This window comes from Sorex araneus, chromosome 2, assembly GCF_027595985.1.
Source record: "Sorex araneus isolate mSorAra2 chromosome 2, mSorAra2.pri, whole genome shotgun sequence".
Taxonomy (NCBI): domain Eukaryota; kingdom Metazoa; phylum Chordata; class Mammalia; order Eulipotyphla; family Soricidae; genus Sorex; species Sorex araneus.
In genome coordinates, this window is record NC_073303.1 from 334,261,152 (window position 1) to 334,285,941 (window position 24,790).

The 24,790-nt window shown below is 37.9% G+C and overlaps 1 protein-coding gene across 2 annotated transcripts in view; it reads left to right on the forward strand.

Moving 5' to 3' along the window:
• Positions 1 to 24,790, forward strand: part of RBBP8 (RB binding protein 8, endonuclease) — a 72,512-nt gene that overhangs the window by 27,990 nt on the left and 19,732 nt on the right. For both annotated transcript variants that reach the window (XM_055126959.1, XM_004606014.2), the window contains exons 5-12: positions 254 to 366; positions 7,247 to 7,313; positions 12,730 to 12,902; positions 16,258 to 16,362; positions 17,328 to 17,425; positions 18,024 to 18,136; positions 21,799 to 22,699; positions 22,778 to 22,901. In XM_055126959.1, the coding sequence (XP_054982934.1) occupies positions 254 to 366; positions 7,247 to 7,313; positions 12,730 to 12,902; positions 16,258 to 16,362; positions 17,328 to 17,425; positions 18,024 to 18,136; positions 21,799 to 22,699; positions 22,778 to 22,901 (1,694 nt within the window). The remainder of the gene's footprint in view (positions 1 to 253; positions 367 to 7,246; positions 7,314 to 12,729; positions 12,903 to 16,257; positions 16,363 to 17,327; positions 17,426 to 18,023; positions 18,137 to 21,798; positions 22,700 to 22,777; positions 22,902 to 24,790) is intronic.

Here is a 24,790-nt window from a genome sequence, read left to right on the forward strand (position 1 = left end):
TTTACCAGATCAGTTCTTAGGTCTTTATATCAGAGTTCAAATATAAGGAACTATCTTCTTATAGTTTTTTTAATTTCAGCTTTATTGGTATAAGTGACAGAAATTTAAGATAATCTAAGTGTACATAGTGATGATTTTGTAGACACATGAATTCTTCATATTTAGCTAATACACTCATTATCTCACATATTACATATTTTCTGATTAGAACATTTAAATTGTACTCTGAATATTTATTGTTTTAATATCATAGATTAAGGGCAGGATTATGTGATCGCTGTGCAGTAACTGAAGAACATATGCGGAAAAAACAGCAGGAGTTTGAGAATATCCGGCAACAGAATCTTAAACTAATTACAGAACTCAGTAAGTTTCCTTTTTTGCATTTGTTTAATATTTAAAGTGTAATCTATGAAAACCTATTATAATCAAATGTATTGTTTTTATATATTTTTTCTTTGGCAAAGGTCATGTATATTTTTTTCCATTTTTTTATTTGACTTCTGTGCTTATTTTAGTGTGGAATAGGTTACAAAAAGGTGTAGAGCCGAAGAGATAGTACAGGATTAAAGGTGCTGCATTGCACATGGTTCAGGCAAAGTTACTACTCATGGACATTAAAATTATTAAAGATTGAGGGAGAATTTTATTTTTCATCATTTTATTGTATCATTCATCTACCCCCATATCCTCACACTTCTTAGTGATATAAAGGGGAAATATAACTATAATGGAGAAATATATGCTTCCATGGTACAGAGCCCAGTGATTAGATTCCTTAACCTGATGATATCTGTCTCATGTGATGCAATATGAAGTAGACACTTTTATCTCTGAAGTAATACTGCAAATAAGCTGGGGGGTGCTCATGAGTACCACTCAGTAGTAAAGTCCCTGCCTAGCCAGTGACAGAGTTGATCCCTACAAAGCCCCAAATGTTAAGTGAGATCCTAGAGACCTTCCTTGAGAATATTAGGGTCACAACCAAGGTTTGTGAGATCCTAGAGATATTCCTTCAGGATACCAGAGTCACAATCAAAGTTTGTGATCTTGGGCACACTACAACCTAGTGTGTGTGAGAATTACAGCCGATGTGTGCAACTCCTGGAACAACATAAAGTGATAAGAGTGGCCAACTAGAAATAAACAGAAAGTGACATAATTCTAGGAAAGTTATTGAACAAATAATTATTGTCTACTTTTTGAAAAAATCAGTATCATTAAAAAAAAAAAGTATACTAGCTTAAGACAACTCAATATGCAGTATTATGTAGTGATGGCAGGTGTGAACAAAATAAGAAAACAAGCAATGGCTATTTTCATAGAAATGTTAAATGTTTAGGGGAGAAATTCTTGATATATCTAATTTATATTAAAATATTTTGGTTTAAGATATTTTCAAGGCTAAAAGCTAGCAAAACATAACCAGCTATCAAAATCTAATGATGTTTCAGATTCTTACTTGTATGTATGTTTTCCTACCTGTATGTATGTTTTAAGAAATTTGAAAAAGAAAGAAATTTGTTGAGGGGCTGAGCAATAGCACAGTATTGTACCAAGGGTAGGGCATTTGCCTTGCACTCTGCCAACCCTTCTATTCCCAGCATTCCATATGGTCCCCCGAGCACCGCCAGGAGTGATTCCTGAGTGCACGAGCCAGGAGTAACCCCTGTGCATCGCTGGGTGTGACCCAAAAAGCCAAAAAAAAAGAAAGAAAGAAATTTGTTGAAGGGCCAGAGTGATAGTACAGCAGGTAGGGCACATGCCTTACAGGTGGCTTCCACACCCAGCACGCCATATGGTTCCTGAAGCCTGCCAAGAGTGATCCATAAACCAGATTCAGGAATAAGCTCTGAGCACTGCCAGGTGTGATCCAGAACCAAAAAGGGGAAAAATCGTTAAGAACTAGGGACAAAGGAGTGTTGGAGCAATAGTGCAGAGAGTAGAGAGCTTGCCTGCATGAGTTCAACCAGGGTTGATCTCCAGTATCTCATATGGTTCCCCAAGCCTGCCAAGAGTGATCCCTGAGCACAGAACCAGGAGTAAATCCTTACACCATTGGGTGTGACTCTAAAACAAAAAAGGAACAAGAGTCCACAGAGATAGCATACAGCAGTACTCAGGACTTAGGTCCCCAGTGTTGCATATGGTCCTCTGAAAAACTGCCAGAAATGATTTCTAAGCTTAAAGCCAAGAGAAAGCACCACCAGATGTGGCCCAAAAGCAACAACAAAAAATTAAAAATGAGGGGGCTAAGAATAGTAGCATATAATACCAGGAGGTTGGCACCATAGCTTGGAGCCTGGCCTTACACCCTGGGGGAAAGTCATCCCAGATAGAGAAGGGAACACCAAGTAAAATGTGATTGGAAATCCCTCGCAGGGAGGGAGAATTATGCTGAAAGTAGACTAGAGACTGGACGTGATGGCCGCTCAATACCCCTACTGCAAACCACAACACCCAAAAGGAGAGAGAGAGAACGAACTGGAAGCCCTGCCACAGAGGCGAGCGGGAGGGGGCGGGGATACTGGGTTCATTGGTGGTGGAGAATGGACACTGGTGGAGGGATGGTCTCTCGAACATTGCATGAGGGGAAAAAAGCACGAAAATGTGTGAATCTGTAACTGTACCCTCACTGTGACTCACTAATTAAAAAATAAACAAACAAACAAACAAAAAGAGGGGGCTAGAGCAATAGTACAGCACCAAGAATGATCTCTGAGCCCAGAGCTAGTTGAAAGCCTGAGGACTGCCAAAAATCAAAAAAAGAAAAAAAACAAATAGGCCAACTTGAAAAAGAACAAAATAAAAGTTTTAGAAATAAAAAAAAAAAACTTCGTTACTGCAGGGATGCAATGAAAATTGACTCCTCATTCATTGTTGGTGGTATTGTTGTCTGGTTCAGCCTCTATGTAAACCAGTATGGAGGTTTCTCAAAAAATTAAAAACAGAACTCCCATGTGACCCTTGACATCTTTCCCAATAACATGAAAGCATTAACTTGAAAGGATACATGCTCATCTATTTTCATTCTATTCAGCTATAACTAACACACACACACACACACACACACACACACACACACACACACAATTCAGCTATAAGGGAAAAAAACCCTCCTTTTGCAGTACCTTGGGTGGAACTAGGGGGTGTCATACTAAGCAAAAGAAGTCAGAAAGAGGACTGATGAATACAGAAATTTTGCTTAATCCATTGAACTGTCTCTCCTGCTCACATGTATGTGTGTATTAATTTTAACTTTTAAATGTCTGTCTCTATGTTGATGGTTTTGTTAATCACATTTTTATTTCCTTAGCCCAAGGGGGGGAAATCTTACTTTGTTTATAGTTGATGCAGGTCCTATTGACATCCCTTCTTCAGGGCTGAAACTGGTAAAGACGAGAGTTTTTGGGTATATGGATAATTTGTTTTGGCTGCCTTCTTCAGTGGTTACTACTAATTACTTGGGGGCACTGCCGTGATCTTCTTGTCTCAGTATTTATTAATGAATTCCCTCTATTTTAAAACTTGTAGAGCTATAATCTCATAACTTTAGCTAGGGATAGCCAGAAATTAGCCACCCCTTACCAATTTCCTTCCTGAGCATTCCTACCTCTGGTATAAAATGATGAAATTAATGAGTTTCTATGAGAAAACTCAGATTTTCAGGGATTTTTAAATAGCTTAGTTTTACAACAGTGTAAATGTTTGTGTTTTAAGTCACTTGTCACTAAAGTGCTATTATTCTTCCACCATAATCCATTGTATCCTTTTAGCCCACTCATCCCTTGGTAACCTCAGTTTTATGGTCAGGATTTAAGGATTTGTTTCCATTGGACATTTGGAAAACTGGCTTTTTTATAAAAAGCCCTTTATTGGATTTCACCATCAGTCTCAATCTATTTATTTTTACATCGTTGAGGAATTTTTCATGCCTCAGATCCTTTAATGGTATTCCTGACCTCTCAGTAATTTTATTGACTTATTTTTAGCGTTGTTTTGTCATTTCATTGGGATTTGGATATCATCTTTGTAAAAAACTAAAGCACGCCGAGGGGCGTGAGCACTCGCGGGCTCTCCGGGGAGCTCTGTCTCACCACCCGCGTTCGGTGCTCTCGAACCGCTGTGTGTGCTGTTGGTCAAGGGTAGGCAACAGAAGGAAGAAGGCCAAACTGGTTGCTGATTAGTTACTGTTTATTCAAGCTTCCATCTTTCTCATCTCCCGCACTCCCAGCTCCGTCCTCTCTCTGGATCTACTCCAGTCTCCCTCTTCTCTTGTCTCTCTCCTCCCTTTTTCCTCTCTCCCTTGTCCCCAGGTTACACACTGCTAGGTAGCAAATCATCATAAGAAAGTCCTTCCTGAGGGCCAGGCATTCCAAAGTCCTTCCTGACTCTTAAGGTGTTTTTCTCCTTTCCTTAGTCCAAACACTTATTAACATCTTAATACTAGTTATTTTTGTAAGGACATAGCAAGAGATACATTGAGGCTTGCAAGGCAGCTCTCCTGGGAACATCTTGCCAGACTCAACTACAGCACTCAGGCCAGATTAATCATTCCTCACCCTAGCAGGGTCCAAATCTAGTTATCACTGTTTGGATCATGACAACATGTAGAATCAAATGACTCCCAGGTTACAAAAGTTCTACATTTGCTAAGTCTTCCTTTGTACATACAAAAAGGACATGGCTCTGAATAAACTATGCAAAGGACTCAAGGAGAAGAGAAAAACAATATTTACAAGTCAACAGAACACTAGGAAAGATGTTACAAATAAGCACAGAGGAATCGGAGCACTGTGATGGGAGTAACCCAATAAACCTAAACTACCTGAGGCTATATAATCCTAAAATCTTAATCAAAATTTTAAGACCATCTTTGATTTCTCTAACCCCTCCAAAAGATGTAAGTTACCAGTTAACTGTTGATTCTACCTCTGTAACAACTTTTTTCTATTTCTGCCCCTTCTGCTTTAGTTTGGATATTCATTTCTTTTAATGATCACCTAACTTGTTAGTGCATTCTTCTCACTTTGGTTTATGGTTATAGGTACTAACAAACCAAACTTCTCATCATTCATGTGTCATCAAAATAATACTTATAAATCTTTTACAGTTCAGATTTCTTAGCCTGGTTTTGAAGACTTCCTGTCATATTTTTATACCCAGTTCTTTCTAACTTTCATTAATTCTCTGCAGAGGATTAATGATATCTATTCAATAATTGATACCTACTCAATACAGTTATCTTGCCTTTAATGAAGGTCTTTCCAGATCTTCCCAAGGACCATACTTTTCTCCTTAGATTTTCTTTTTTGTCCTTTATATGTACCTCTCTGGTGTGCATATCAACTTCAATAGTATAAATTATATTGATGTAGTATCTTAGCATTTCATTATACTATCCTTTCCTTTAAGTCCATATCCATATCTTAAGTAATCCTCCACGAGAGGAAGTTTAACCTCACATATCATGTGTAACCCTAAAACTTTTATATACTCAATATAAGAAAAAAATATTTAGTTTTTTTACTGCTAAATTATTAACAAGTTTAAACTATTATTAACTTTCTTTGGTAGAAAATTATTGTATTTTCTGTGACTTGATGTACTTGCTGTACTTCTTTTTTTTTTTTTTTTTTTTTAAATTTTTACTGAATCACCGTGAGAACAGTTACAGGGCTTTCAGGATCAAGTCTCAGTCATGCAATGATCAAACACCTATCCCTTCAACCAGTGCACATGTTCCACCACCAAGAACCCCAGCGTACCCCCTCTCCCACTCCCTTCCTGCCTGTATGATAGGTGATTTTCACTTTATTCTCTCTTTACTTTGATTACATTCAATTTTCAACAGAAAACCCACTATTATTATTTGGAGTTTTCCCCCCAACAATCAGACATGTCAAAATGGCATCATTAGATCGTTATTTTTCTATTGCTGATAACAAAGAGCATATGATTTTTTGCTGATCATTAGATCATGTTTTTCTATTGCTGATAATAAAGAGCATATGGTTTTTTGCCACTTTTGCACAGTCGCAAAAGTGGCCACCCAGTTTTGGGATTCTGGTATTTTATTTTATTTTACTTTATTTTTATTAATTTATTTATTTTTGCTTTTTGGGTCACACCTGGCAATGCACAGAGGTTATTCCTGGCTCATGCACTCAGGACTTACTCCTAGTGGTGCTCAGGGGACCATATGGGGATGCTGGGAATTGAACCCAGGTTGGCCTCGTGCAAGGCAAACACCCTACCCACTGTGCTATTGCTCCAGCCCCTCTAGTATTTTAGTAATTAAGTCCAGAGGTATTTCTGCCAGCGGCCGCTGCATTCCGAGATTGGTTTGTGTGCCTCTGGGATCATGGCTGTTCAGGGTCTTGGATGTACTTCTAATAAAGCACATGCTTCAACAGTGACATCATAGTAACTGAAAGGATTATTTTTTGTTGGTCACAATGGAAATTAGAGCCCAAAGTTGAGTTTATATTTTACAAATTAAGATTAGATAGAAAGATTTAGTCTAGTTAGAGTCAAACGATACTACAGTTAATATATTTAAATTACTGATACCATAAATTGTTCACAAAATTGGGTATGATTAAGGAAGAAGTTTTTGACTTACATATACTTATATTTTAAAAATTATATGGAGGGGCTGGAGCAATAGCACAGCGGGTAGGGCTTTTGCCTTGCACGTGGCCGACCCGGGTTCGATTCCCAGCATCCCATATGGTCTCCTGAGCACTGCCAGGAGTAATTCCTAAGTGCAGAGCCAGGAGTAACCCCTGTGCATCGCCGGGTGTGACCCAAAAAGAAAAAAATAAAATAAAAATTAAAAATTATATGGATATTTTATTACTTTTATGGTCAGGTTGGTTTCCAGATAAATGATTTTCATTTTAATGGTATTTTAAATTATCAGGACCAGATAATTTAAATTAAACCACAATACCAGATGAATGTGCTCTTTCCCTCAGAATGAATAATTAGATTTTACTTCCTAGTACATGACATGCTTTTCTTTTTGCCTATAAATTACATAAAATTATTCATTAGCCAGTTAATGGAACTGGCATTATATGAGATATATTAATCACTAGGAACAAATTAGTTTTGAATGGTAACATTGTGACTAATATTATACTTTTTAATTAGGAATCTTAATTTCTCCATACTTGTTAAAATTATTTTGAAAGCCTGATATTCATGTTACATAATGCCTTCTTTTTTATATTATTTTAAGTGAATGAAAAGAATACTCTCCAGGAAGAAAATAAAAAGCTTTCTGAACAACTACAGCAGAAAATTGAGTAAGTATTTGTCCTAAATTAAGCAGAAAATAAGCTAAAAATCACTGGGGTCCAAGTTGTATTAAAAAAAAGAGTATAAGGGTTAAGGCACTTACTTTTTTATGTGGCCTACCCTGTTTCATGCCCAGCACTCCATAGGGTCCTTTGAGCACCACCAGGAATGACCCCTAAATACAGAGCCAGAAGTCCTTTTCTAAGCACCACCAGGTGTAGCCTCAACCTTATTAAAATGTAGAAATAAAATTACTAGGTGTTCTGCAATAAAAGTGTAAAGAAAATTCTGATATTGTTTGTTTTGATAGTGTATAGAGTATGAACAACTCCAGTGTGGATGTTAACTACCAATATCTTATTTAGTTTTTATAGTAATTTTATAAGTAATATGTAAATTATTTATAATGATGAAATTATAATAACTAAATAATTTATAAATTATTGTAGCACTGTTGTCCTGTTGTTCATCAATTTGCTCGAGTGGGCACTGGTAGCGTCTCCATTGTGAGACTTGTTACCATTTTTGGCATATCAGATACGCCACGGGTAGCCAGCCAGGCTCTGCCATGTGGGTGAGATACTCTCGGTAGCTTGTCGGGCTCTCCGAGAGGGACGGAGGAATTGAATTTTCCAAAAAGGTTGGCCACGTGCAAGGCAAATGCAGTGCTCTAGGAATCCTGTTTCAGGGATCAGGGCATTCACACAGAGTATGGCCTTCAGCCATTTGAGCTATGCAGAGCCACGTTCCTAGCACAGTACTGACTAATTGCACTCTTGCTATATATTAAAGTGAGACTAGAGCACAAATCCACAGTCCTTACATATGATTTTAAAACCTAAGCCTTAAGAAAATATTATTTAAAATAAGAAAATATTATTTATAACCCAACCTCACCTTACCAGGCAATATGCAATTTATATTCATTTTCCCACTTCATGTGAGAATTTCTATGCTTTACTGTGAAAATATCATTGTGCTTGACTGCAGGATGATGCTTCGGGTTCTACTAGAAGTGTTTTGATGGTCTATACATATACATATGCTCTATGTTATCCTTTATTGTAAAAGAAATCTGGTTTCTTGGAGCCCAAACATCATAAAATGCTCTTGTCTGCATACAGTGTAGCTGGGTTTGATCCTTGGTATGCCACATGGTTCATAAGCCCCACCAGGAGTGATTCCTGATCACGGAGCCAGGAGTAAGCCTCAAGCACTGGGTGTGGTCCCCTCTAATAAAGTTCTGATTTCTGAATCATGTCTGTTTTCAAAGATTTCACGTTCCCTTTTAATAGTTTCCGCCCTTTTTAAATAGTTTTGTGGTAACAAAAAAGCAGTTGCTAAAAAATTAGTCCTAAAAATGTATCTGAGCAATGTTACTCTATGTAAATTGCAGGACCTGACTCATATTATTTTTTCCCTTTTCCTGTTGATGCAGTGATTGGGGAATGTCACACATTTGATTAAGTGGGTGCACATTTAGTTGTGGTGTTTGCTAGGTGTTGCAAGTTTTAGTTGTAGTGTATCTTCATGCTTCGTTGTGGTGCACTAGAGATTGCACTTTTTATTGCAGTACCCAAAATCCCAATTGGCAGGGCTTTCTGCCTTACCCTCTGCATAGAGAGTGGTGCAGGTATTGAACCCACGGCCTTCAAGATAACCTTCAAGTCTGCCACTGAGTTGTTTTTGGGCCCAGAACTAAGGTGTTTTCTTTTCTTAACTCTGTTCAGTAAAACCTCTATGTTGCAACATTTGGCTCCATTTTATTTTGTTAGAAAGGACCTATTATTCAAACTTCTAGGGATTTTTATAGCTTGATTTATCTCTGACAGTTTATTAGGTGAGGATTTAGTTTCAGCTTTGTGGTGTCAACAAATTTGAAAACTATTTCATCAGCACTTTGTATGCATCAGAGTCATGTATTGAGTATTGAATAAAACCTGCCTGAAGATGAGTCTTGAATAATAGTATTTCATTAATGATAGTTCTTAGTATGCTGTTATTTGCTGTTAGGATACTGTCTTTTTCAGTATCAAATGTATATTTTTTTGTTTATAATAAGTTATCAAAAGAAAGAACAGGGAGAGGAAGGAAATCATCAATGATGTTTTTCCGAGAGTAGATAATCAGTAAAGTATTCCTTAGTACATTTGTATTCCTGCAGCTGTTTTTTAAAAATGGATCTTATTTCAGGACCAGAGTAATAGCACAGTGGGTTGGTCGCTTGCCTTGCACATGGCAGACCCAGGTTCAATTTCTTGTATCCCGTATGATCCTTTGAGTACTGCCAGGAGTGATTCTTGAGATTTCTAGCAGATTCCTGGCAGAGCTAGGAGTAACCCCTGAGCATTGCTGGTTCTAGCCCCCACAAAAACCAAAAAGAAAATAAAAAATAAAAGAGAGGAAATTCTAATTTTTTTTAATTGATCTTACTTTAGTCCTTCATATAGTAAGTTTATACTGATTCCAAGAGATTAGGGTATCAGACTTACTATTTGTATTTTAGGGGACCCTCTTCACTTTTGTGAAAGTTATATTTAAGTGAAATTTTTGGCCATAATTGCTTCATTAAATTTTGTTTTAAATATAAGTTCTCTAGAATAGAAATCAAATGTTAAGAATTGTTAAAACCAGATTTTGAAAGGAGAACTTTCCTCCTTGTGGGTTTTTGGAATAAAGAACAATTGAAACTTTTTTGCTTTGTTTTGGGTTGACAAGGTCTTCATACATGCAAAGCATGTGCCTTACTGCTAAGTTATTCCCACTGTAACTTATGTTTTAACAGGAATTTAATTTAAGATGATGTCTAAAGTAAAGTATATAACTGGGAAAAAAAACCATTACTCTCAGACTATTAAGAGGAAAAGTGAAAAGAGGAAAATGACAGGGTGCACAGTGAATTTAGCCAAAAGCCAGGTGTGAATTTAATTTTTCCTAGAAAATCAGAATGATACACAGTGCTTTAAGGAAACTTGCTTAATATAGGGAAGTTGTTTTACTTTGTTTTTGTTTTACTTTAGTCCCTGTTATGACAAAGAAGGGCACAGGAGAAAAAAAAAAGTATTACTTGGTATGGTCACTTCTAGTGAAACTTGAGTTTTCTTTACTTTTGTGATTCCAACCACTTTTCAATGGACTCTTTTAGGAAATTATTTTTTTCTCATTACCCATCCATGTATTAGGCTGAATTTTTATGGCTAATCAGCAAGTAGGCTGTGTGACATGATTTGTCTAGGAGAGGTCAGATAGATTTCACACGTTATTAATTTATAAAGCTCTTTTGTGTGTGACTTTGGTTTACTTCATTTTTCCAGAATAAGAGCCATAGCACAGCGGTTGGGCTTTCGCCTTTCACGGGGCCAACCCGTGTTTGATTCCTCCTCCCCTCTCGGAGAGCCCAGCAAGCTACCGAGAGTATCGCACCCGCATGGCAGAGCCTGGCAAGCTACCCGTGCGTATTGGATATGCCAAAAACAGTAACAAAAAGTCTCTCACTGAGAGACGTTACTGGTGCCCACTCGAACAAACCCATGAGCAACGGGATGACAGTGACAGTGAAGAATTTTAGGGAGAGATTTAAAAGTTAGATATTAGCTCTGGACACTTTCCTCAGTATAGAATATATGATTGTAAACCACAATATTGGTATTATCCAGAAAATTAAGACATGACTATTAAGGAAAAGTTAATTTTGTAATGTTATATAAAACTATGTTGGTGATATTTTATAAATTTTTATTGTATTGTTTAAAGAGAGTATTACCACATAGGGACCACTATGACAATGACAGTTGGAAATGATCGCTCGAACAAGAAGTGAGTGCTAAAAGTAGGTAAAGGGATATACATGATGACCTTATAGTACCTGTACCGAAAACCATAATGACCAAAAGGAGAGAGAAGAAGAGTATCTGCTGTAGAGGCAGACTGGGGGTAGGGGATGTGGGGGGAGAGGAAAGAGGATAACTACACTAGTGAAGGGATGGATGTTGGGACATTGTATGAGCAAAACCCAATCATGGATAACTTTGTAACTGCTTATCTCACGGTGATTTAATAAATAAATAAATAAATAAATAAAGCAGTATTACCAGTTGATATGAGTATATTGGGACATACAGATTTGGTCCCATAAATGCCCACTGCCTGTACAGGCTCTTAAGAATTGGTTGACAGATAAGGTCAGTAATGGATTAACACAGGAGAGTTGATTGAGTTTAAGGTAATCATTGTATTTATTCAGTAACCACAATTCAAATGAAAAGTAATTTTAGTACCTTTGTTCCTCAATTGATTTGGCAGGAACATATGCCTAGATCAACACAAATTAATTTTTTAGTGGAATCTTAAGAGTCTCCCATTCAACAAATATTTATTGAACACCAAATTGCCTACTATTGTGGATTTATATCACTGAGCAAAGATTCTTATGCTCCTAGAGCTTGTATTTGAGCAGGTAAGCAATAGAAAAATCAATTATATACTATGTTAGAAAGCAGTAAATGCTTCCAATATAGTTAATAGGCCAGAAGGAACAGTAGTTACTGGAGTGTGGGAAGAGTTTTAAAGTCTTTAATAAATAGATCTTTATGAGAAAGTAAAAATTCAGGAGACTTGAAGGGGGTGAGGTAGTTAGCCATGTGACATCTGGAATGAGCATTCCAAGCAGATGGTACCACTGAAGCACATAACATAAGAGCATTTAACAAGTCTTTCTATTCCTATTTTCAACATGTAGTTCAAAACCATGGAAAGCCAAGTGAGCTTTTAGGGCTATGGCCTAATTGATTTTCTGTCTCCCGTCTTTCTGTTCTAGACTTGCACACTGCTGTTATATTCCTACTTTACTCCTAGATTTTGAAATCTTAATCACATCCTTCTCTGTACACACTTGACACTCCTTTTCATGGAGTTCTAGATACGCTTCTCTAGCACAAGTACATACTACTGTGTACTATTTTTGTCAAACTCAGTATTCTAGGTATAGTCTGACCTATAAAGCAGTTCTGCCCCTTCCATTTTTCTATATTTTTAAGTTACATAAATATATTTAAACCTTGCACATATTACTAAAGGCTCCTTGTTGGATTGCCTGCTAACTAAAACCTTTAAGCCAATAGACATAATTGTTTGCTATTAAGGTAAATAGAATTCTCTGCTGATTTTCTCTGCCATTTGAAATTATTTTAATTTTGATTCAAGTGCTACAATTACCATTTGTACCCTACTTCTCATAGTATTCCACACTTAGTACTTTAATCATTTCAGCACTTCTCTAACCCTTATATTTAGATTTGGAACTTAAATGTAAGAAACTACTTACAATTTCATACCTGTGTTCTGCTGTAGCTCTATACCTTAGTGGCTGTTTTAAATAATACATCTTGAGTTGATTTTCTTTCATTCATCGTTACTTTCCACTAGGAATGATCAACAGCAACCAGCTGAACTTGAAACTGAGGAAAATGTTATTCCAGATTCACCAATAACAGCCTTTTCTTTTTCTGGCATTAACCGGCTACGAAGAAAAGAGAACCTTCATGTCCGTTATGTAGAACACACACATACTAAACTGAAGCACACTGTGTGTACGAATGGTAAGAACTGAAGGGATCAGGGCTACAGTACTGCAGTGAGGGCTCTTGCCTTGTACACAGCTGATCCAGGCTTGATCCGTAGCACCACATAGGTCCCAGAGTCCTGCCAGGAGTGATCCCAGAGCTCAAAGCCAGGAGTAAAGTACCCTGAGTATTGCCAGGTATGGCCCAAAAACAAAAGCAAAAAAAAGGGCAAGAGAATCTGGAAAAAACCCGAATGCCCCAGAACGGATGACTGGTTGAGGAAACTTTGGTACATCTATACAATGGAATACTATGCAGCTGTTAGAAAAAAGGAGGTCAAGAATTTTGTAGTCAAGTGGATGGGCATGAAAAGTTTCATGCTGAGTGAAATGAGTCAGAAAGAGAGAGACAGACATAGAAAGATTGCACTCATCTATGGTATATAGAATAACAGAGTGGGAGACTAACACCCAAGAACTGTAGAAATAAGTACCAGGAGGTTGACTCCATGGCTTCGAGGCTGGCCTCACGTTCCGGGGAAAGGTCAACTCAGAGAAGGGATCACCAACTACATTGTAGTCGAAGGCCATGTGGGGGAAGGGAGTTGCGGGCTGAATGAGGGCTAGAGACTGAGCACAGCGGCCACTCAACACCTTTATTGCAAACCACAACAGCTAATTAGAGAGAGAAAACAGAAGGGAATGCCTTGCCACAGTGGCAGGGTGGGGTGGGGGGAGATGGGATTGGGGAGGGTGGGAGGGACACTGGGTTTACGGGTGGTGGAGAATGGGCACTGGTGAAGGGATGGGTTCCAAACTTTGTATGAGGGAAGTATAAGCACAAAAGTGTATAAATCTGTAACTGTACCCTCACGGTGATTCTCTAATTAAAAATAAATAAATTAAAAAAAAAAAAAAAAAAAAGGGCAAGGATTGAAACTGTTGTATTTTAGTTATCTGATTGTACAAAAAGGTCTGAATCTATAATTTTTGCAATATTCATCTGTTTTAAGGAAGATGGGTATTGTTTAGGTGTATATATAGATTATAACTGTAATCTTAAACTCAACATCCATTGGTGAAGTGATTAGGAAAATGCTTTCTGTTAGTGTTAGATGTGCATTGCTCATGGCCATGTAAATAAATACTTGACATTTTATAAATATGTTAGCTAGTTTATTTTCCATTTTTCTTTTAGCAGATATTCTTGGACCGAAGAGATATCTCAGGTGGCTAGGTATTTGCAAGACTCTGAGTTTGATCCCCAACATTACATGTTCACTATACTCTATCCCTAGTACCACTTGGTATAGCCTGGGTGGCCTACACCAGGCTAAAATATTAACTATTGCTCCTTCATTTCATAGATTGGAAAACATGTAAGGAAATATGTTCTTTAGAGAAGTTACTTAAAAAATAAAGGCATTTAACATATTTGTAACAAAGAGAATTTGAGTGGAAGACCAATCATGAAAACTTTGTGATTTTCAGTAACTATATGAAGAAAGAAAACAGAATTTGAGTGGAAGAGGTATACAGAGTACTAGGGATGTATGTAAGGAAATACGTTCTTTAGAGAAGTTAAGTTACTTCAAAAATGGAGACTTTTTTTCTTTTTGGATCACACCAGTGTTGCACAGGGGTTACTCCTGGCTCATGCACTCAGGAATTTCTCCTGGCAGTGCTCGGGGGACCATATGGGATGCTGGGGATCGAATCTGGGTCAGCGGCATGCAAGGCAAACACCCTATTCTCTGTGCTATCACTCCAGCCCCCAAGACCTTTATTTTTTACCTAAATTTGTAACGAAGAGAATTTGAGTGGAAGACCAATCATGAATAACTTTGAAATGTTTGTTTTGGGTTTTTTGTTTGTTTGTTTTGCTTTTTGGGTTACACTCGACAATGCACAGGGGTTACTGCACTCAGGAATTACTCCTGGCGGTACTCAGGGGATCATATGGGATGCTGGGAATCGAACCTGGGTTGGCCTTGTGCAAGGCAAACGCCCTACCTGCTGTGCTATTGCTCCGGCCCTTTTGTGATTTTTTTTTTTTTTTTTGCTTTTTGGGTTATATCCGGTGATACACACGGGTCACTTCTGGCTCATACACTCAGGAATCACCCCTGGAAGTGCTCAGGGAACCATATGGGATGCTGGGATTCGAACCCGGGTCATCCACATGCAAGGCAAATGCCCTACCCGCTATGCTATCACTCCAGACCCCCTTTTGTAATTCTTAGTAGCTAAAAAAGAAATGGAAAGAAGGAAGGAAGGGAGGGAGGGAGGGAGGGAGGGAGGGAGGGAGGGAGGGAGGGAGGGAGGGAGGGAGGGAGAGAGGAAGGAAGGAAGGCACGCTTTGAGTGGAAGAGGTATACATAGTACTAGAGATTTTTTTTGAGATATTTTTTATAACTTATGTATGTTATTGACAGTAGCTCTGCCTTTTTTAAAAAGTGTATCTTTGATCTTAGACTATGAGCACTTTTTTTCCCATTATATATGAGCTTGCATCACCATCTAGTGGAAAACAAAAGAACTGTTAAGGAACTAAGTAGAAAAGTAAAATATAAAGTCTTGCAATCTACAATGTACCTTTTATTCTGCTCTCAGACAGATCATGAATCATTATGTATAAGCAACTGTGTAATATAGATGTTTAAGTCCACATATAAAAATACCCACAGGAAAAATCTGAACAATTTTATTAGCCTTCTATGTGTAGTATAATTACTTGTGGTTTATTTCTTCATTATTTGAGATTAACATAATTATTTTAAAATTTAACTTAGCTATTTTAGTTTTCTGATTATTTTTGCTTAGAAATTTGGTTTTAAAATAAAAATTTTGAGTTATGTAAGTTATTTTAAAACATTTAATGTCTAGTTTATTATGTCTAGCCTTCGTTGCTTTTTTATCTTAATGCTGAGAGTGGTTCTTAATATTACTTTCAAGTTATAATTACTAAAAGTTTCTTTTTACTTTTTTCTTCTTTAACTTTGTTTGAATTAAGTCCTTGAGTAGCAAAATGACTTCTGATGATACGTGTTTTATAATTTCCTTTCAGCAACTAAAACTGCAAGAAAGACTGGAGAAATATGATGCAGTACTCATTCTAAGTTATTCTAATTTGCACAAACAAAACACACAAAAGAAATACTAAAATATTTGACACTTAGCATAAGAAACTTAAGTCAGAAAAGGTCATTTTTCTAGTCCTTATCGCACTTTCCTAACTTCTAGCTTTGTTTCATAGTGAAGCAAAAGGAACAAATTTTTAACTAGAATATTAAATGTAAAAGCAAGTTTATATTGATTTAGAAAAATTATGGTTTGATTATATGTTTGATCATAATTGTTTGTTTGTAATATTTCTTCTTTTACTCCCTTAGAATTAAAAAAGGTTTCAAAGACTTCAACTCATTTGCAACAGAACCCTGGTGAAAATGAAATTCTTGTGGCTGACACTTGTGATCAAAATCAATCTCCAACTAATAGTAAGCAAAATAATATGACTTTACAAATCTAAAAGTTGTAATTATAGGTAGATAATCACAATATCTATTATATTGAATAGATCTGAAATAGATAATATTTTTAAGGTATTTTGTGGGGGACAGAGAAATAGTACGGCAGGTAAGGCACTTTACTTACACAGCACTGCCTGGATTCAATCCCTGGCATCCCATTTGGTCCCCCAAGCAAAGAGGGTGGTAGCTAAAAGCAGAGCTAGAAGTAACCTCAGAGCCATCACTGAGTATGGCCCCAAAACCAACAACAACAAAAAGAAATATTTTGTTTGTAGCATTAGTCATTTGTTATTCTTTTTCAGTTTGGAAAGTGATATGAAACAATATCCTATAATAAGTTTATATTAATATCTCCATTCATATTAATATCAATTGCTAATAATTTAGAGATGAGTTTAGTTTGACAATATTTTATTTGACATACTGGGTAGACATTTAGGTAAATATGGGTAGGCAAACATGAGTTTACTGGGGAAATCTAGGATGGAGATTCATATAAAAGTTGTTAGCAAATACCTTTTATATCCCTTGTACTTACAAAAATCACATATTTTATATCTGAAAACGTTTAATAAGTGTAGGTGTTAATACGACCTTTTGCCATTTGCAATAGTTTGGATTTTTTTTCTCATAGAAGTCCAGTACAGGGGCTGGAGCGATAGCACAGCGGGTAGGGCGTTCGCCTTGCACGCGGCCGACCCAGGTTCAAATCCCAGCATCCCGTATAGTCCCCTGAGCACCGCCAGGAGTAACTCCTGAGTGCAGAGCCAGGAGTAACCCCTGTGCATCGCCAGGTGTGACCCAAAAACCAAAAAAAAAAAAAAGAAGTCCAGTACAATTTATAAAGTGTATCTAGCTTTTTTCTGCATTGTTTGCACTTTTTTATACATCTAATTCCGATTATTATATAATTTTTTAAAATTTCTTATTAGGAATACATGGAACAAACAACTATTCCACGGCTAAATCATCTTCTAATAATCCTACAGTTGTTGCTGAGACACTTGGAATTAATAGTCAAGAAGAATCTGTAAGTAATTGTTTAATGAATTAGAAGTTTGATTTTCTTTTCTTAGTCATTATTTAGAGAATTAAGCAAGAGAAAAAAATTGTCTCCAGATCATTGTGTTTAGAAAAGCCAGTTTTATTAACTACCTAAAACAGTCCCCCAGACCTTTTTGGAGTCTGTAGAATTTGGGATAGACTATAAGTTGCATCAACATTTAGGCAAGCAATAATGGCTTACAGGATGTAGCCCTTCTTCTCTCATCACTTCTGCCCCTCCTTTTTAATCTAAGAGAAAACTTAACCCCTGGGGTTGATTTCATAATTTATTAAATTTTAATGGCCTTTAAGCCAGATTAGAAAGCAGGCTGAATTTACTAGGATGTGTTAGTTATTGTCAATTTTCATGCCATTACAGCTAACCTAATACTTACGAATAGAGTAAGAAGTCGATCCCATGATTTCCTTTTCAGTATTTTAGTGTTCCCTTACATTTACTTTTTCTTAACTGATGCCTATTTTTGAGTTTCATCCACATCACAGCATGTATCAGTATTTCATTCTTTTTTAAAGGATGAATAATAGTCCATTGTATGTATATACTTCTTATTTGACTATTGAAGGAACCTCAAGGTCCCATGAGCCCTCTTCGTGATGAACTCTATCCCTGTCTGGAAGGAAGTGATAAGAAACAACCTTTTGAGAAATCTACGAGGCATAGTGAAGATGCTTTAAGGTAATTTGAGGGACTTTGGTAAAACCTAAAACTATTGATCATATTCATTAGCACTATTTATTTTCCTCTATATATTCTAGGTGGTTTCTTTTCTTTTTTAACTATTTTACTTTCTATTGAGGGCTTTTTACATTATAGTATAGTGATGACTTGGTGTGTGTGTGTGTGTGTGTGTATTTCTGTCACACACTTAAGAGTTCCTATGTTATTATTACACCCACTTTAGAAATCCAGTCATCCTTTATGGATTTGTATTTACAAAATCATGGTTTATAAAATGGATATAAACAAATGCATCTGTAAGCTTGAATGAGCGTCCAAGGTTGTATGCCATCTCGATACCATAATTAATAATATCTATATTTAGGAATTTCATTTTTTAAATTAGTTTGTCCTTTTATTAACTCATTTAAGTCAGTTTAATTAACCACACTTTATTTCACGGTTAACAAAAAATGTAACTCCAAAGAGTTTAATCTGTCATATAGGGCCACATTGCTATTAAATAGTAGAACTAGAATTCTTACTCATCTTCAAATTTAAATCTGATCCTCTTTTTTCTTAGTTGTCTCCTCTGCTTAAGGCAGGCTGGGATTGTGGGTTGGGGTTTGGGTGCTGTGTTAATTTATTGTTTTCTGTAATTCAGAATTTTGTTCCTCGGCCAGAGAGCAAGAGTACAGGCAGTACTTTCATGTAGCCAACCCAATTCAATCCCTTGCACTTGTATGGTCCCCTGAACACCATCAAGAGTGGTCCCTGAGAACAAAGTCTGGTAAAGCACTGAGCATTGCCAGGTGTGGCCCATATCCCACCCCACCACCTGCCAAAAGAAAAATTTTTGTTTCTTGGAGCTAATGCATGACAAGATTTTTTTTATTATTAGTGAATCACCATGAGGTACAGTTACAGACTTTCAAACTTCCGTGCTTGTGTTTCAGTCATACAATGCTTGAGTACCCATCCCTCCACCAGTGCCCATTCTGTACCACCGATGATCCCAGTATCCCTCCCACCCCCTCACCCCACCTCCCCTACCCCACCCCACCTCTGTGGCCAGGCATTCCCTTTTGTTCTCTCCTTTTGGGTGTTGTGGTTTGCAGTAGAGGTATTGAGTGGCCATCATGTTTGATCTATAGTCTACTTTCAGCACACATCTCCCATCCCAAATGGGTCCTCCAGCCACACTTTACCTGGTATTCCCTTCTCAATCTGAGCTGCCTTTTCCTCCAGTATGTGAGGCCAGCCTCCAAGCGGTGGAGAAAACCTCCTGGTACTTATCTCTACTATTCTTGGGTGTTAGTCTCTTTTTTTTTTTAATAAAAATTTTATTTCATTAAATCACCGTGTGGAAGATTACAATGCTTTCAGGCTTAGGTCTCAGTTATACAATGCTGAAACAACCATCCCTTCACCAGTGCCCATATACCACCACCAAAAAAAAAAAAACCCACACAGTATACCTCCCATCCCGCCCCCCCACCCCCTACCTTGTAACTGATAAGTTTCATTTTACATTCTGTTTACTTTGGTTACATTCAATATTTCAACACCAACCTCACTATTGTTGTTAGGAGTACCCCACTAGATTCAGACCTACTGTGAAGACAAATAAGGTCGCGCGGCCACAGTAGCAGCCGCGCAGTTTTGAATTTCTGTACTTTAACACAAAGACCAGGGAGATTTCTTCCAGATATTGGATCATTGCAGGCTTGAAAACCCAATCTGTGGTCGCTTTAATATGGCGGACACCGCGCCCTTCATCCCCGGAGAGAAAGGCGAGAGAGAGAAATACCTTTTCCCTCCTGGGCGGGCACGGGGCCAAGGCTTAGTTCTCAGGCTGGAGACATTCTGCGAGGAGTTGCCCATGCTGAAAGAGGTTTTCTTGGTCTGGATTCACACTTGTGCAGCTGCAGAAAGGCTGTACATGCGTGCGGCCCCCGGAATCACATCTCGGCTGTGGGAGGGGCCAGTGCCTCACACCTTCTCTTGGGTGTTAGTCTCTTACTCTGTTATTTTATATTCCACAGATGAGTGCAATCTTTCCATGTCTGTCTCTCTCTTTTTTGACTCATTTCATTTAGCATGATACTTTCCATGTTGATCCAATTATTATATGCAAATTTCATGACTTCATCTTTTCTAACAGCTGCATCGTATTCCATTGTGTAGATGTACCAGAGTTTCTTTAACCAGTCATCTATTCTTGGGCACTCAGGTTTTTTCCAGGTTCTGGCTATTGTAAACAGGGCTGCCATGAACATACAAGTGCAGATGTCATTCGACTATACTTTTTTTTTTAATTTTTATTCTTTTATAGCATCACCATGTGGAAAGTTACAAAGCTTTCAGGTTTAAGTCTCAGTTATACAATGCTCGAACACCCATCCCTTCACCAGTGCACATATTCCACCACCAAGAATCACAGTATACCTCCCCCCTCCCCCCCACCTCCCCAGTCCCCCAACCCACATGTGTAACTGGTAAATTTCACTTTACTTTCACTTTACTTTGATTACATTCAATATTTCAACAAAAAATTCACTATTATTGATTTGGAGTTACTCCCCCCAAATCGACTATACTTTTTTACCTTTGTGGGATATACACCCAGAAGTGGTATTGCTGGGTCAAATGAGAGCTCGATTTCTAATTTTTTGAGAGGCGTCCATACTGTTTTCCAAAAGGGCTGAACCAGTCGGCATTCCCACCAGCAGTGTAGGAGAGTCCCTCTCTCCCCACATCCACACCAACAGCAGTTGCTTTGTTCTTTTGGATGTGTGCCAGTCTCTGGTGTGAGGTGGTATCTCATAGTTGTTTTGATCTGCATCTCCCTGATGATTAGTGATGAAGAGCATTTTTTGCATGTGCCTTTTTGCCATTCGTATTTCTTCCTTGAGAAAGTTTCTGTTCATTTCATTGCCCCATTTTTTGATGGGGTTGGATGTTTTCTTTTTGCAGATTCCAACCAGTACATGACAAGATTTCATGCCAAATAATTTGAAGCTGAATTATTTGAATTTATTGAATTTATTAATTTGAATTTGAATTATTAAAATAAGAATTGAATTTATTAAAATAAGATTTTCTTGGCCTTGGCATATAGTTCCATTGGTAGAGCTTTGCATGTATAAAGCTCTTAGTTTAGTCCTCAGAAGCCCTAGCATTTTATGACTCCCAGAGCACTGCTGGTTGTGGCTCCTATTACAGTTTTAAATTTTAAATAATAACTTGAGAAAGGGTTTAACCACACCTGGTGGTGCTTGGGAGTAGCTCCCAGCAATATGTTAACGCTGTCTCAGCACTTGGTACTCAGGGCATTATGAGGTGCCAGGGATAGATCCCAGGTCTCCTGCATGCAAAACATGTACTCCAGCCCTTTTGGCTATTTCCCTGATCCCAATAATAAGATATTCTCAATAGTGGGGTTATTGAATTACTAGGGAAAATAGAATTATCATAATATTGAGAAAGTTTTTCTTTATCATTTTGCTCTGCTTTTTGTCACCTCAAGAAGCACCAATAGCTGTACCCTATGTTAAATTTTGGTTAATTACCTATAATGTATAATTATTAATATGCTATATTATCAAAGGTTTTCTCATTTTTATTTCCACCCTGTATATTTTGTGAAATATTAATATTAAGTTTTATTCTCCATTTAGCTATCCAGATTCTACTCCAAAGACTCCACCTCAGGAAGAAGTGACTTCTCGGGCTTCATCTCCTGTGTTTGGAGCTACCCCTAATGTGAAAAATGGTTTAGGTTTGAATATAAGTTTGTCCCCTTCCCTTTTAGAGACTGGAATAAAAGGTCATCTGAGAATAGCACCTTTCAGCAATACTTCTAGTTCTAGATCAGAGAAAGTTAGATCAAAATCTGAAGATGGTTCTCTTTTCATACATCATAATAATGTGTCTGAGGTGGGCAAAATTTTTGGCCAGTCGTCTTCTAATAAGCATATGCTTGCAAATAAAAATGCAGGTGAATCCATAGGTGAAAAGGATAATGCAGATCATATTAATGGTGCTGTTATGGATAAACATTTGATGCCCCTGAAATTATTGGGAGGCAGAATATCCAAAAGGAAGAAAACTGAGGAAGAAAGTGAAGATGAAGTAAACTGCCCCCAAGCCTCTTTTGATAAAGAAAATGCTTTCCCTTCCCCAACGGATAGTCATTGTACCGTGAATGGAGACTATGTTATGGATAAGCCTCTGGATCTGTCAGACCGATTTTCAGCTGTTCAAGAGAAAAGTCAAGAAAGCAGTCAAGGAAGTGAGACTACTATAACCAGACTCAGGCAGTTGAATCTTTATGAGACTTTAAAACCCATATCAAAAGGCTCTTCCTTTAGCCGCAAGAGCCTAAGTGGGAGCTCTCTGTCAACCAAAGATTCCTCAGGGGAGGAGCCATGTTTACAGGACTGCATCCTCCAGTCCGTGAATAAATCCTCTCCAGATAACAAAACATCATTACAAGTAAAGGAAGAAAATCCCATCTTTAAGATCCCTCTACGTCCAAGTGAGAGTTTAGAGACAGAGAGTCTTTTTGATGACATGAAGGTATATACTTAAATATTCAAAAATTTTATTGAAATGTTTGTGATTTGATGTAGATGCTAATATTTCTTTCTGTTTTAGGATGCTGATTCTCATGAGCCAATTAAAAAAAAAAGATCAGTCCATGGAGCATGTGAACTTGCATCAGTTCTTCAGTTAAATCCTTGTAGAATTGTTAAACCACGGTCTCTACAAAACCACCAAGGTATAAATTCTCTAGTATTTCTAGTTTTCCTAATTTATCTAAATTGAGCATTATAATGTATTATTTACATTTAAGGATAGATTTGTTTGAGGGAAAAAATATTTGTTTTCCTCCTGCATGTTTCTGGGTTTATGGGATGCTTCTTACTGGTTTGATTTTCCACATGATAACTAGCTCTTGAGTTTTTTTTAAAAATGAATGAGAGGACTGAAGGGAGAGCTCCGTGGGCTGAAGTACTTGCCTTTATTGCAAGGTGCTATCCTTGGCAGCACATGTTTCTCAAGCAACAAGTCAGGAGTAGCCCCTTAAGCCATTACTGGATATGTTCCAAAAACAAAATAAAAAGAATTCAGGGTTTAGGGGCTAAAGAAGTAGAACAATGGGTATAGCACCTCCCTTACACATTTCCTCTGGATTTCAGCCATATAGTACCCTAAGCACCTCCAGGAGTGACTCCCAAGTGATGAGCCAGAAATAACCCCTGAGTATAATTACATATATATCACCCCCCCCCCAAAAAAAAGAACCAAAAACATTTAGACAGTGAATATCCTTTTCGGGGGGCCACACCCAGCAGTGCTTGGCAGCTACCTTTTTTTTCTTAATTAGTGAGTCACAGTGAGGGTACAGTTACAGATTCAAACATTTCGTGCTTGTTTTTCCCTCATGCAGTGTTCGGGAGCCCATCCCTCCACCAGTGTCCATTCTCCACCACCAGTGAACCCAGTATCCCTTCCACCCGAGATCCCATCCCTCTGTGACAGGGTATTCCAATTTGTTCTCTCTCTCTCTCTCTCTCTCTCTCTCTCTCTCTCTCTCTCTCTCTCTCTCTCTCTCGTTTTGGGTGTTGTGGTCTGCAATAGGGGTATTGAGTGCCCATCATGTTCGGACACTAGCCACTTTCAGCGTGTATTTCCCTTACCACTTGGGATCTCCACTCACAATTTACTTGGTGTTCCCTTCTCCATTTGGTATGACTTTCCCCCAGTGTGTAAGGCTGAGTTCCAAGCCATGGAGCCAACCTTCTGGTATTATATACTACTATTCTTGGATATTAGTCTCCTACTCTGTTATTTTATATTCCACAGATGAGTGCAATCTTTCTATGTCTGTCCCTCTCTTTCTGACTCATTTCACTTAGCATGATGTTTTCCATGTTGATCCACTTATATTGGCAGCTACTTTTGATTCACTCTACATTCAGGTGTTGCTGCTGGTGGTGCTCAGGAGACCATACAGTGCCAACAAATACACCAGCTCCTCCTGCATGCAAAGCATGTGCTCTTTAATACCTGAAACTGAAAATTTCATTTTCTCTTTACCTTGATTACATTCCATATTTCAACACAAAACTCACTATTGTTGTTGGAGTTTTCCCCCAAAAAAGACAGCTCTACTGCCAAGGAAGCATTTGATAATTAGTTTTCCATTGCTGAGAATGAAGAGATACGAAGTCGCTCTGCCGCAACAAGGGCTGTGCGGTTTGGATTTCTGTATTTTAGTATTTTAGTAACTAAGTCCAGGGAAATTTATGTTAGGGATTGCATCATTTCTCTTCCTGTGGCAGTATGGGGCAATGGCTTAGTTCACAGTCTAGAGACATGGCTGCAAGCAGTTTCTGGGACCAAAAGTAGTCTAGCTGGCCTTCGGAAACTGGTCAATCAGCAGCAAAGCGGCCGCACAAAAGTGTGGCCACCCGGGTCAAATCTCAGCGGAGCATGCGCCAGTATCAGCCCCAGCCCAAGACTGCCCAAGCGTCCCACTGTTCCAAGTACAAAATTTTTTTTTCTCCTTCCCACGCCACCAAGTTCATACCTGCTTAATAGTCCTCATAATATGGCAGATGCCATGCCCTTCTCCCCAAAAAGGGAAAGATAACTGAGAAAGAA